At 37.0% G+C, this 15,220-nt stretch overlaps 1 protein-coding gene across 1 annotated transcript in view; it reads right to left on the bottom strand.

Moving 5' to 3' along the window:
* LOC141561848 (uncharacterized) overlaps positions 1 to 15,220 on the bottom strand; it is a 327,004-nt gene that overhangs the window by 173,402 nt on the left and 138,382 nt on the right. Inside the window, exon 4 of the mRNA XM_074301949.1 lies at positions 1,720 to 1,842. Coding sequence (XP_074158050.1) covers positions 1,720 to 1,842 — 123 coding nt within the window. The remainder of the gene's footprint in view (positions 1 to 1,719; positions 1,843 to 15,220) is intronic.

The following is a 15,220-nucleotide window of genomic DNA, read 5'->3' as shown; positions in this document are numbered from 1 at the left end:
AATTTTCAAAACATATGCACGGATAATTTGACATTGACCCTTGCGTAGCCTTGTGTTTCAGATTTTCTCCTCCTTCCCCTTAACTCCCTTCCCTAGATGTCAATCAATTCAATATATGTTAAACATGTTAAAATATATGTTAAATCTAATATGTATAAACACATTTATACAATTCTCTTGCTGCACAAGAGAAAACAAGTAAATAAGTAGGAAAACAAAATGCAAGCAAACAATAACAAAAAGAGTGAGAATGTTATGTTGTGATTCTCATAGTCCTCTCTGCGGATGTAGATGGATCTCTTCATCACAAGATGATTGGAACGGGCATCAATCATTTCATTGTTGGAAAGTGCCTCAGTTTTCTCATCTATAAAGTGGGGACAATAATAGCAAGTACCTCCAGAGGTCATATGAAATAATATTTTAAAGTGCTTTTCAAGAATTACAATGCTATATAAATGTTTGTTGCTCTCATCATAATAATCATTACTCCATGGTGCTTCCTAGCTTTATATATAGTAGAAATTTTATAATTGTTTTATGGAAGAGAATGGAATCTGGCATTGTCTTCAGGTGTAGAAAGCTGGGGCATAGCTTTTCTATAATCTATTTCTAATATTTAAAATGAGAACAAGATTTAGTGGATGTACAAAAGTTAGACCTTTCTTCAAATCTTGCTGCTAAAACATACTGTGTGTATGTGGAAAAATTGTTTAACCTCTATATGTCCCAGTTGCCTAAGACTATAAATTGTTGCAGCCTCTCTAAGACTATAAATTACAATTGAGCTGATGATTTATGTGAACAAAGGGAATTTTCAGCCCAGGAGCTCCCTTCAGGAAGAAATCACAGGTGTACTTCTCCCCCCATCACCAGCCCACCCCACCTCTAGCAAAAGATATTTTAAGTTGCCCTACAGGAAACACACAACATATTAATGGAAGCTATGTCTGGAGTCATAACTACTCAATTTGAAAGATTTTTTTTTAGGTTTTTAGCTTAGTCATAATTCTTCAATAAAAAGGAACCAAATTAAACATGAATTTGCATGTTTATTGTTCTTTTATTTGCTTAAAATAAGCATTTGCCTTTAAAGCCAGTAAATAGTTGAGATCATCTTAAGTCATAGAGTTTTTCCTTTTTTTGAAAATATTACAATAGCAAAAAAAAAAAATTCTTGAGTTACTAGAAGAAAAAATTGCCCCACACAAATTACTGCCTTCAGCACTTCTGGCCAGAAAATAATGGATTTATCACATTAATCTTGGAATTGAAAGTGTTTCTGTTTTGCTCTTTTAGAAAGATGGAAACATTTAGCTTATTATTCCAAGGAGAGCTTTTAAAAAAATTCCCCTTTGTTACAATGATTTCTAAATTCTAGGAACCCTCTACAACATCAAGGGTCATCTTTTCTTTCTGTAGTTTATGAAGAAAAAAAAATACAATCTCTTTTTCTAGTTATTGAGCCTTTTGAAATGTTAATTCTAAAACTACCATTTGAATCATACAAAAATCATTAAGTAGTTTTTGTCATTGTTATTTTTCAGAATTTTAAAACATCGCATGAAATACCTTTCCAAATGATCAAAGACAAATGCAGCCCCACTTCCCAGATCATTTCTGGACCCACAAACATTTCCTCCCACCTGTTTTACAAACTGAATCCCAATGAAATCTCAAGAAAACTGCACAATTAAGTCATTAGCCCCAGTTCCTTACCTTTGCATGACATTTTGTCTGTAGACAGATGGTACCCTGGGTGGCAGGCACACCTGGCAGTGCCGTGATCGTTTCGACAGATATGGGAGCATCTTCTGTGCCCACCGGAGCAGGGGTCCTTCACTACAAGCAAAAGTACAAGGAAAGGTCGGTCACTCACTTTAAGTGAGGGGCAGGGAGGGAAACTAAAAGGCAAAGAAGGAAGCACAGCAGCAGAGAACATATATTTTGGGCTGGAAGGGATACAGGGGTCATTTGGTCCACTTTCCCCTATTTACAGCAGGGTAAACTGAGACCCAGAGACATTGAGTGACTTGCCTAAGGTAACAGTAGTAAGCAAAACAAGATAGGATTTGATTTGAAGTTATAGCATCATGGATTTGGAAATTGAAGAGGCCAAGTAGCCCCAAATTCTCTCCATCCCATCTATGTATCTGGCTAGCTGTTCCAATTCTCTGCCTCTCTGTGTGTCTGTCTCTGTCTTGGCTTCTGTCTGTTTTGTTCTCTCTCTTTGTGTGTGTCTCTGTCTTTGTCTCTCTCTGTCTTTGTCTCTGTGTGTGTGTCTGTGTGTCTCACTGTCTTTCTATATTTTTCTGTCTCTGCCACTATTTCTTTGTCCCTTTCTGTCTCTCTGACCCTCTGTGTCTCTCTCATCTGTCTTTCTCTCTCTCTGACTCAGTCTCTGTGTCTCTGTCTCTATCTCTCTGTTTGTCTCTCTGTCTTTGTCTTTGTGTGTGTGTCTTTTTCTGTCTGTCTCTCTCTCTCTGTGTGTGCCTCTCTCTCTCTCTTCCTCTTCTTTCTTCCTTCTCTCTCCCTCTCTGTCTCTCTGTGCCTCTTTCTCTCTTCTTTCTTCCTTCTCTCTCCCTCTCTGTCTGTCTGTCTCTGTCTCTCTGTCTGTCTGTCTGTCTCTCTCTCTCTCTCTCTCTCTCTCACACACACACACACACACAAACACACACACACACACACACACACACACACACACACACACACTTTACAAAAAGTGAAACTGAGATGCAGAGGAGCTGATGTTTTGTTCAAGATCACGTGGCAGAATCTGACCCAAGTTCCTCTGTCTCTTAAACCCACTGCTTTTTGGAGGGGTTGAATCTCTGAGTATCCCCAGTATTTAGGGAAGTTCCTAGCCACAGTTAATATTTCATAAATGCTTATTAATTGATGATTTATTCTTTTCATTGCATTCATGTGAGAGGGTGAAAACCATGGAAAAATAAAATTATGAGGCTCTTTTATAGCCTCAATTGTACCTGTTTAAACGCTTTAGAAATAAAACTATCTTTGTTGTCACAGCCAGGACTAGTTTGTCCCTTGACACTTCTCATTTTTGTAGCATTTTTAATTTTAAAACATGTTTATCACAATAACCATGAGAAGAAGGGAATGTAAGGATTGTAAGGATTGTATTCTTCAGTTTACAGATAAGGAAACTGAGTATCAGAGATATGAAGCAATTTGATTAAAGATAAGCAAGTAGTAGAAAATCCCTGATCTCTTGAGTTAAAATCCAGGCCTGTCACCTATTTACTGTCATGTTCTAATAAAGGACCAATTTTCCTTATAACCTATCATCAATAAACATGCACTGAGACTTCAGCACCTTCTACAAGAGGTCAAGGAAAAGGCAAATAAAGGATGACAGAATGTGCAAGGTCTACCATGGCAAAGGGTCATGCATTGGCAACCTAAGAACAAATTATTCTTGACTTTCCTTTTGGACCTTAGTCCCCAGTCTGTGTCTAAGTTTGGGGCACAGCTGGTGCGAGTATATAGTCAGGAAATGGATTGTTCTGTGTGAGAATCAGCAAGGAGACCAGTTTGGTTCTCTATGTAGATGGGAGTAAAGATGGGATGCTTATAAAAGAGAAAAAAGGATCAGAAAATAAAGATATTTAAAGTCAAATAAAGAAATTTTTACTTGATCCTAGAAACAATAGAGAGCCATTGATGTTCACTGAGCAGGAGGACAATTATGGCTAGATCTTCTATACTCTTGCAAACTAGTGGAGGGTGAATAAGAACAGGGACCAGAAGACTAGATGAAATACTATTGCAATAGTATAGACAAGGAATGACAAGGGTTTAACTGGTGTACTAGCTTTGTTGGTAGAAAAAGAAAGGAACATATATGAGAGATGTGACAAATATAGAAATGGCAATATTCAGTAACGGATTTGATACATGGTTCAAGAGACAATGAGGGAGCCAGCTAAGTGGTGCAGTGGATAGAGCACCAGCCCTGAAGTCAGGAGGAACTGAGTTCAAATCTGATCTCAGACACTTAACACTTTCTAGCTGTATGACCCTGGAAAAGTCACTTAACCCCAATTGCCTCAGGGGAAAAATAAGAGAGAGACAGAGAGAGCAGAAGGGAGGGGAAATGTCAGGAGTTCTGTTTTGGACATAGTTGAGTTGGAGATGCTCATGGGGCATCCAGTTCCAAAAGGCAGTGATTTGGAGTTGGAGTTCAGAGAGAATAGGGCTGAATATTTAAATCTGGGAATTATCTGCACATCATTGAACTCTTGGTTAGAAAAGAAATTAAAAGACCTTTCATTGCACCGCTATCAACAACAACAAAAACTACTTAATGATTTTGTGTGTGATTCGAATGGTAGTTTCAGAATTAACATTTAAAACATTCAATAACTAGGCAGGCAGTTTGGGTTTGGGTTTTTTGTTTGTTTTTTTTTCGTACCATTATTTTATTTTACATTTTTAAAAAATCTTCTCCCAATTTTCTTGCTTATTTAGAAGCATGAGTACCATGTTACTTAGTACTGTATAAATTATTCTTTGTTTAGTTAGTTTTGTCCAGTGTGTCCTATCTCATCCAAATGAATATAGGCCTTCAGGAAGAAGGAAATGTCTAGTTAGGTTCTGAGCTGCCTGGTAACTCCATTTCCTACTTATATGTCCTTAATTCCTTTAACATAAGTCAGTATAATTTAACCACTACTATGTGTACTAGATGGTGAAGATGTGCAGAAAAAAACAAACAAACACACAAGCAAATAAATAAGTCCTGCCCTCTAAGAGCTAACAATTTTGGGAGGAATGAAGAGAGCATGCATTCAGATAAGTAAACCCAAAATAAATTCAAAGCAAATTATATGATAGCTGGCATTTAATGAAAGTTTTAATGTTTGCAAGAATACTCTTCAAATATTACTTTAATTTTTTCTCACAATAACCCTGGGAGGGAGGTTGTATTAATATCCTCATTTTGCAGATCAGGATATTGAGATGAAGGGACTTCCCCAGAGTCACAAAAATAGGGAATATTTGAGATTGGATTTGAACTTGGCTCTTCCTGAATATATATATTATATATTATATATCCTTCTTTCCATCCCCCCAATAATGTTATATTTTCTTTTTTGTGTATATGCCATTATCTCCCAGGAGGAAATTTGAGAAGAGCTTTTTTTTTTTTTTTTTTTTTTTTTTTTCATTTATTCTGGATTGAATCCAAGACAAAGGATAATATTTGGGAATAATTTAATTCATAGTTTTACAATTTTGAATTTGGGATACTCTATAGCTGAATATCCTTTTGGGTCTTCACAAGTCTAAACTTACACTTTTCTTAAAGTCTTTAGGCTTCTGAGTCTCCCAAGAGTTTGAGGACCAGGAGTCCGGTATCCTCAGTAGACAGAAATGTCTATGAATTTCAGTGCTATTGTCAAAGATAATCCAGCCAGTGAAGGGATCCCTAGTGAATGGCTCTCTGCACTTTTGGAAGAAGCACCAGAATCTCTGAGGGATGTCAGATTGTTCCATAATTCATCACAAAGAATATTTTCTTGAATCCTTGATTAAGCTAGGAAATCAAGGCAAAAATTAAAAGCTTGATACTGACTCTACACATTTCAATAGATTTCTATTCCTTTTTTCTTCACTAAACCAGTAAAATTCAGTTGTAGAATTTTTTGACTGGAAGGCATGTACAAAGATCATCTGATCTCATTTTAAAGAGAGGAAACTAAAAAGCCAAAAAATTAATGATGTCAAAGGTTACAGGCTCATCATAATAGAGCCCAAACTTCAGTACAGTTTGATAGGCTTTAGAAATAGAAGGGCTTTACCAGATCAACCTTCTCATTTCACACTAAAGGAAACTTAGATGCAATGACTTATGTCAGGTCACAAAGCTGGAAAGTACCAGAGAGGATTCCACTTTGTCTGATTTCAAATCCAATGCTTTCTTTCATAGACTAACTCTAGATTCCAGATACCTTTATTGCTTAATTTTTGCTATATTTTAAGCATTGCAAACATGAAAACCTTTTGCTTTAATTTAACATCATTATTGAACATAACTTTTCTACTATTCAGCAAATTGTCTTTTATAACAAAGCATAAAAAAGGGGAAAATCATTTTAGTAAAACTAACGAATACATCAAGCAAGTGTGATAGTATATGTGATATCTATCACCTGGAAGCTTCCACCTCTAGAAGGAAAAAAGAAAGGTATATTTTCATTCATCTTCTTCAGGGTTAAATTCAATCATTTCAAGACTTACATTCCTTTTCTGTTCATTCAGCAATTATGATTTTTTTTTTCCTTTCCTAAAGTTGTCATACATGGAAATGGCAGCCAGGAATCAGTTTAGTATGTACCCAGTACCTCATTGCTTCTGTAATCTCAGATCTCAAGCCTCTTGATATTCCTATGGTTTTTATTTATGGTGTTAAAGTAGTAAAGACTCAAAAGAAATGGCTCATTCCCCGAGACTTTGCATACAACTTGGTGACCATAAATAAGCACATAATTTGGATGGATGAGTTGGCGCTGTTCCCACTCACCAAGTTCATTTAGGGGCAAATAACACATTACAATTTGTCTTGGGGAGCAAGTCCAAACCAGAATGAAAATCGTTTCAGAGCCTGGATTACTTTTCACAACTTTAAAGAATGGCTAACTGAAAACATTCAGCTTTATTTTATGCATTCCCAATATCACCTAAAACTTCATTTGATGACTTTAAAAATATTAGGCAAGAAATGGAAGATAAAAAACCCATTTCTGAGTTTAACTATCATTTTTATGCAAAATTTAAGTCCCTGCATAAACTATAATTTTACAACCTTTTGCATGATGAACTACTGAAATTCTGACTTCCTGTATTCTTGACTTGTTTGTAAATTAGAGTTTACTATTCACTGGATAGGCTGTATTCCCCAGACTATCTCATTAAATCTGAAAGGTAAAATTCTTGAAGCAACAGAGAGTTATCGTATATTGATATTGCCAAATGTTCATAGGTATTTGAGTTAAAAGGGACCTTAGAGATAACCCAATCACCAGATGAATAGAGAATAGATCATAGGAATAAAGCTGAAAGAGATTTGAAAGGCTCTCTAGTCAATTCCCCTGAGAAGGAAATTGAGGCTCAAAGAAGTTTAATGACTTTTCCAAGCTCACACAGATAGCAGAAGAGACAGAATATGAAGCCAAACACTACTCCAAAGTCCTTGTTCTTTCTACCTTAGCTTTCTATAGGTAGTTAGTAGCAACAATGTTGACATATCCCAGAAGCACAGATTTGTCAAAGTCCCTCTTTGACTTCTGTTCATTGAAAACAATAAACAGATCTTCAACAAAGGAGTTTTTCCCTTTCTGTTGTATTCCCTTACAAGGCAAGGGCTGCTTTGGAAGAGCAGGAAAGGCCATGGTTGTACGTCAAAGAAGTTTAGAGGAGACAAAATCTGAGGGTGTTGTTCAGGTGTGTGATCCAGTTGTTGGGTTTTTTTTTTTGTTTGTTTGTTTGTTTGTTTGTTTGTTTTTGGCAGAGATTGTACAGTCATTTGCTATCTTATTCTTTAGCTCATTTTACAGATAAGGAGCTGACGCCAACAGGATCCCACAGCTAGTGATTATCTGAGGTGGGATTTGAACTTGAGAAGATGAGTCTTAGGATTATAAACCTATAATGTTCTTTGCACTATAGAACTACTTAGGTGCCCACTCTGTTGCAAGATCTTTTCTAGACGCTACAAATCCAGAACCAAAACAGTCATTGTGCTCCAGGAACACAAATTCTACAGTGAAGTGGATGGAGTTGGGGTGGCTATAAGAGGGGGAGACAGAATATCAACACATAGAACTTAAAACTGTGTGTGTGTGTATGTGTGTGTATGTATGTATGTGTGTGTGTATGTGTGTGTGTGTGTGTGTGTGTATGTGCGTGTTTATCCAGACCTGTGATAGCATTCATGTGGGCAACTCCTGGGGTGGTAACTTGACTCCTCCAACAACTCTTCTTTGAGTCCTTGTTTTTGAGAATTATGTAGAGCTGTGGTAATGTGCTAAAGCATATTTTACCATTGTAAAATAATGGGATATTGTGAACAGATTTGCAAAGCACTTTTTATGCTCTAACTCCATAAGGAAGTTTATGTATGTTTTGTTGCTTCCTCTTACTAAAACTCTAAAAAATTGTGACTTGTCCAAGGTCACATAGTAATTCCCTTATTCAATTCAATTCAGTAAATATTTCTGAAAGACTTATCATGTTCCAAGCACACTATTAAGTGCATATCCTCATCTCTTTTCTCTTAGACATCATTCTCCAACTTCACACCAGTATCTGATGAGTAAGTGGCCCTTCTTGTCAAGTTAAAATCCACTCCATACACATTTGATCTCATTCCCTCCCACCTTCTCCCACAAATTGCCCTCTTCTACTACCCCCCCTTTAATCCTCAATCTCTCCCTCTCAATTGCCTCTTTCCCTGTTGTCTACAAGCACACTTATGCCTCTCATGTTTCTCATGTCACACTCGTGTTTCCTTAAAAAAAAAAAAAACCAACACATTTAATAATACTTTCCCTGCTAACTTCCACCATCTAATCATTCAGAAACTCAATTGCAATTTTTCTCCCAATCTCATTATTCAACTGAAGTTTCACTCATAACAACCAACTATCTCTTAATTGCCAAATCCAATGCCTTTTCCCAATCTTCATTCTTCTTGAACTCTGAGCATTTATCATAATTGATCACTTCCTCATGGATATTTTTTCTATTTGGGGTTTCCTAACAGCTCCTTCTTAAGTCTCCTTAATTGCAAATTCATCCACGTAATCCCATAGGTGTTCTCCAAGCCTTTGTCCTGGATCCTCTTCTCTTTTTCTCTCAACTATCTCTTTCAGTGAGTCATCATAATTTACTCATTTTTGTTATTGTTCTTTGTCTTTTGTTCTTGAAGATGATCATGACATCAGGGTGGTGATATTATGGCATGCAAATGAATTAAATTTGAATGGAAGAGGGCTGTTCAAAGTCATCAGCCTCACTTTTTCCTCCAGAGCCACATGGGTCTGGTGGCCAGATACAAATCAGGGTGACTGAAGATGGCCCTGAATGAAATGGGGAATTTTGACATTTTTAAGCTAAGGTTTTGATTGAGGAAACTGCCCATTCACTGATCCCTTTTATGTCTTCTCTGATGTACTAAGTTCTATATTGATCAACTGGTTTTTCTCTGTATATAATCCCCAACCTCAACCTTCCCCATTTCTGCCTCTGTCACCCAGATTTGGAATGTTCATCATCCTCAATTCTACCTCTTAAAATTCCTGGTTTCCTTCAAGACAGCTCAAACATCATGCTATGCAAGAGCACGTTTCTGGTCCCCTTGGATGCTGAAATATTCTCTTCTTTAATTATCATTAGATACATACAATTTATTTTGTATATAAACAATCATTTAATCCTTGTCTCCTTTCCTAGGAAGTAAGTTTAAATTTAATTTTTAATTTAATTAAATATAAATTGCTTTGCTTTCTGTCCCTAGGATTTGGCAACACAGGCTTGTAAGCACACACTAAGTATTTAATAAATGCTTATTGATCATGGTGTAGAGATTGGCCAAGGGGCACAAAACATTGAATTGATTCTTCAGGATTCTGTATTTCTAGGTGTGAGAGACAGGTCATAGACTCATTTATTTCTGATCTTGGATTTATTTATCTACTACCTCATTTTAACTTTTGTGATAATGATAGTGAATAATGATAATATATAGCTTAATTCAAAGAAGTAAAGACAAATTAATATCATGATAATGATATTGTCTTTAGTATTTGGCAAACTCTCTCATAGTTGGATAAAAATGAGTTTTCTATAACTGGGTGAAAGTATTGATCACAGGTTTACTTTCTATAAACTCAATGAAAGGACCTCTAGTCTAACTCCATCAGTATATGGTACAATGAATAGAAATAAGCATATGTGATATCCCTGCTTACACAATTAGATGACATAATGGATAGAGCACTGGGGCTAGAGTCAATAATCTTAGTTTAAATCTGGCTTTGGACACTTATTGGCTGTGTGACCCTGGGCAAATCATTTAACTCTGCCTCAGTTTCCTCTTCCGTAAAATAATCTGGAGAAGGAAGTGACAAAACACGTCAGTATCTTTACCATGAAAATCCTCAAATAAAAAAAAAAAAAAGGAAAAGAATCTATTTGTACAAAAATATTTATAGTGGCTCTTTTTGTGGTGGCTAAGAATTGGAAATCAAAGGTATGCCCATCAATTAGGGAACAGTTGAACAAGTTGTGGTATATGAATGTAACATAATATTATTGTGTTATAAGAAATGACAAGCAGGATGATGTCAGAAAAACCTGGAAAGACTTACATGAACTGCTGCATAGTGAAGTGAACAGAGCCAGAAGTACACTGTACACAGTAACAGCAGTATTATTGGACAAGGATAGGATATGTGAAGGATTTGGTTCTTCTCAGTAATACAATGATCCAAGGCGATCCCAAGGAGACATGAGGAAAAGTCCTATCTGCCTCCAGAGAAAAAATTAATGTCGTCTATATACAGACTGAAATGTAGGGTTTTTCACTTTCTTTGAGTTTTCTGACATAAAATGACTAATATGGAAATGTCTTACATGATTACATATATATATGTATATATATACATATATAATATATATATGCTATATCAGCTTATTGGAAAGAGGAGGAAGGGATAGAATTTGAAGCTCAATTTTTAACATGGATACTAAAAATATTTTATATGTAATTGGGAAACAATAAAATATTATTTAAAAAAAAAACACCCAAAATCTCAAATGGATCACAAAGAATTGGACACAATTAAAATGATTGAATACCACAAAGTCCCTACTATGTGCCAGTAACTATGCTAGGTATTTTACAATATTATCTCATTTGGTTCTCACAAAAAAAAAAAAAAAAAAACCTATGAAATGAGAGAATTGAGATAAACCAAGGTTAAACGACTTGTTCAGAGACACACAGTTAACCAGTGTTTGAGGCCCAATTTGAACTCCATTCTTTCTTTAACAGACTCAGTACTCCATGCACTATGCTGCTATGGAGGTTTTGGTTTCTTTGACTTGATTCCTATAATTTGAGAACCAGTTTTCTGGATCCATTGAAAATGTTGCTTTTAAATTTGCAAGTCCACATTTGATCTTGCTGGTTAAGGACAGCAGGTTTTTTTGTTTGTTTGTTTTGTTTTGTTTTTTCTCCCTTAAGATAATACCTGATTCCAATGCTGTACATTTGTAGAATGGGGATTCGTTGTCTATTAGTTTATGAGGAAGATCAAGCCTCTGCTGTTCATATTATTACTGTTGCTATTACTCCTGTTGTTATTACATTGATATGGCACTCTGAGGTTTGCGACGTGCTTTCATTATACTTAATATTAAGAAGACTCATTTCATCGCCACACCACATATAACCCTATTTCCTCTGAGAATCAAGCCTTATTCCTGTACAATGCTATAGATCCGTTTTATCTCGCCCCAGGTAAAATGTGAGAAAAATCTATTGAGTTCATAGCATGAAGTGTGGCCACAGTTGATGTTTCTACATGTTTAATGAGCAGCTTATAAACTTTAAAGAGTTTTCCCAAGCAACTAGAGCGGTGGTCATTGTGGGGCTTAGAAGGGGGCCCTATCATCTGATGCTCCCTCAGATTCTAACACAGGCGCCTAATTGACAGCATCTCAGTTTGTAGGGTTCTCTGCTTTCATTCATCATCGAGCAACGTAAGTCTCTGTATTGATGGATGGAAGAAAGCAGGCAGACTTTCCTGATGCTTCTAGAGTTTAGTCTGGCTGTCAGACTGATGGGTACAGTCTCACATTTTGGATTCTGCTAGTTAATATTCACGTCTGGTTCACATCTCAGCAGTATCGTGAGCATCAGCACTCCGGCTTTTTTAAACTAGAGGTTAGCCCAGCTGGAGATCCCTTTTCGAACTCATCTTTGGCCAGAACCAACAGAGTCAAATATCACTGCTTCCTGAGTAGTAGCTGGCTTAGAAAATGGTAATGTCAAGTACTGAGTAAAGTAGTAGAATCTAGTCATTAATAATTTAAAAAGATATTTAATCCAATGCAACACTTATTGATTAAGGAACAATTTTATAGCTGGCACTTTAATGAAGCCCAGAGCTGTGATTTCATCTGAGGAGGGAAATCCCATCGAGGAAAGATCTTTCACTAATGGGGATGGTAATGTCACATATAGCTAACTTGTCTTAATGAGTTCCTGAACTACTGGAAGGTTAAGTGATTTGTCTATAATTACATAGCTAGAATGTTTTAAGGCGAGACTTGAACCTAAGACTTCCTGACCTCAAAGTTGGCCTCTTATTAGCTAATCACAGATACTATGCATACAAATATGAAATATCAAAATATCAAAACCTTGCAATTTTCATAGACTATATTAGGAAAATAGACAAGTAAATATAAATTATATAAATATAAATTATGCTCAGGATATGTGACATAAGTGTAGATAGTAGCAACTGCGGAAAGTCAGGAAAAACCTCACATAGCAGGAAATATTTCCCTAATACTTGAAAAAGGCTCAGGATTCCAAGTGACAGAGGCAAGTAAAGACACACAGACAGATTTTGAGGTAGGAATAGTGATAGTGGAGTTTAAGGGGAGAGGGATGGGAATCTGTGCAAAACCATCAAGGAAAATTAAGTGAAACATAATGTGATTCCTTTTGGGGCCTTTTGAGATATCCACAAGATATCCAGGAGTAGCCAGTATGGGAATTAGAATTTAGATTAATTTGGCTGGAGGATAGAGTAGGTTAGGAATAATAATATGAAATGAATTTAGAAAGAGTTTGGAGCCAAATAGTGAGTGGTTTTAAATACCAAACAGGGCTTTATATTCTATTCAAAAAGCAATGGGATATCCATGAAGGGAGTGATACATTAAGACATATAGGAAAATCAATTTAGTAATTGTACGTAAGATGAATTAGAAAGGGACGATGCTGAAATGAAATAGAATAATTAGTAGGATTTTGGAATGATCCCAGCAAGAGGTTGCTAGAGCCTGAAGTAGGATGGTGACAATGTGATTGGGGGAAAGGAAACAATAGGAAAGATGATTTGAAAGAGAATCAGCAAGACATGACAACTGCTTGAACATGGTGGGGATGAGGGTGGTATGAGCTTAAGAGACTGAAAGGAAGGGTTGCCTTCAACAGAAATAGGGAAGTTAGGAGGATTGCAGAATATGTGATGAATCCTGTTTTGTATATGTTGGGGGTGATCATGGGATATCCAGTAGGAAATATTCTTATTCCTTATAGGTAGCAGCTCCCTATTAGCCAAATTTGATCCATTCTTTCCAGTTTGAAAATAATTCTCCTGGATAGAGAAAAGAGAACATGAAAAAAAAAATTGGGCAGTTTGGCCTCTTCTTTCTTGTCAATCGTCATTGCCCCACCCATGCCAATAGTGGTCTCAAACTTTATTTGATCCTTATTCCATCTGTAAACCTTACACAAACACACACACACACACACACACACACACACACACACACCACAATTACACACACACACATATCCCTATCTTTTATGGTTTCAGTTTTTCTATCAATGATTGTTCATCTGCCCTTGTGTACTTTTAATTATCCTTTCAGAATAGTGTTATTTGTTTTATTAGTTGCCTCTGCTTTTACCATCTTATTAAAATCTCAGTGAGTTGGTGAACACCTTGTGTATCTATACTAATCTCATTAGACATCTCCCCAGTCACCTGCTTTTCAGTACAGTTTCTCTTTGTTACTTCAAAATCTCATCCACCATTGCTCCAGATTTCACTCCACTGTAGACTGGGAGAATCATGATGGGATACTACTGGGAATTTGTCTCTACTGCTTTCTGAACCCTGTGAGATCTGCTTTCCCCAAATCCAAGGAGCATATCTCACTGTGCTTGAATTTCTTTTATTCTATTTCGATTTCTAAGTTGGATTTTCATTTTTTCCCTTCAAGATGCCCATCTTTTCCAATGCAGTTACTGTTCCTTTCTTTTGATGAGAATCAGATGCAAAGAATAATTTCCTTTTGTTGGATCCTTTATATTCAGAAAGAGAAAATGATCATTATAGTGAGTCAGGAAAACATTATGGGGAGATAGGCAGGGGGGAGGGAAAGAGGGGAGAGAGGGAAAAGGAGGGAGAGAGGAGGAAGGAGAGAGAGATAGACAGAGATACACAGAGAATCAGGGACAGAAAGAGAGAGGCAGAGAGAGGGGGTCAGAGAGGGAGGGAAGGAGGGAATGAAGGAAGAAGGTAAAAAGAGAGGGAGGGAAGGAAAAGGAGGGTGGGAGAGGAGGGAGAGGAAGATACAAAGTGACAGAGAGAGAGAGAGAGAGGGGGGGGGAGGGTTGGAAAGAGGAGAGGGGGAAAGGGGAAGGGAAAGGAAAGGAGGAAGGAAGAGAAGGAGGAAGGGAGGAATGGTGCAAGGGAGGAAGGGAGAGAAGAGAGAGGAGAGAAAGAGGGAGGAACCAAGAAGGAGAGGGAAGGAGAGGGAAGGAGATGGAAGGAGTTAGTTCTTAGCACAGATGTCTAGATAAGTAAAGTCTCCCTTGACATACCTCCAGATTAGCCTTGTGATGATTTTGTGGGAAAGGGAATGAGTGCCATCTTCTGGAGAGGTGTCAAAATGAGAAGTTAAGTGAGTTGAGTTTGGGATTAGAGTGGCCAGTTGATGGGCATTGTCTTCTGAAGAAAAGCCAAACGGTGCAGAGTAGTAAGACAGAACTGAGCCGAAACAGATGACACTACACATTGAAGACCACCGACATTTGAAAAATTTTAGATGTCAATGAACATGGCTTACACATCAGAGTTATGGAAGATCATAGTGAGGCAGGAGTGGAAACCCTAGCCATCTCTGACCAACGTGCTAGCAGGATAAGACTTGAGATGTCTCTGGAGAAAGGGCTCTTCTTTTCTGGGGATTGGGGTATTATTACTTATTATGGAGCTAAGATAGAAGCAACTTCCATTGACCTGTAAAAAACAAAGCCATTCACAATGGAAATCATGGAAGCCTAAAAGAGAAAGTTAGCTGTTCTTAAGTGATCCCCAAATAGTTATGGTAAGGCAAAAAACCTGGAGAAGTCAATGGTCCTCAAGAGAGACTCATCTAGTATGTT

The sequence above is a fragment of the Sminthopsis crassicaudata genome, chromosome 3, assembly GCF_048593235.1.
Source record: "Sminthopsis crassicaudata isolate SCR6 chromosome 3, ASM4859323v1, whole genome shotgun sequence".
Lineage (NCBI taxonomy): Eukaryota > Metazoa > Chordata > Mammalia > Dasyuromorphia > Dasyuridae > Sminthopsis > Sminthopsis crassicaudata.
The sequence above is the reverse complement of the archived record's forward strand: the minus strand, read 5'-3'. Positions and strand labels throughout refer to the sequence as shown.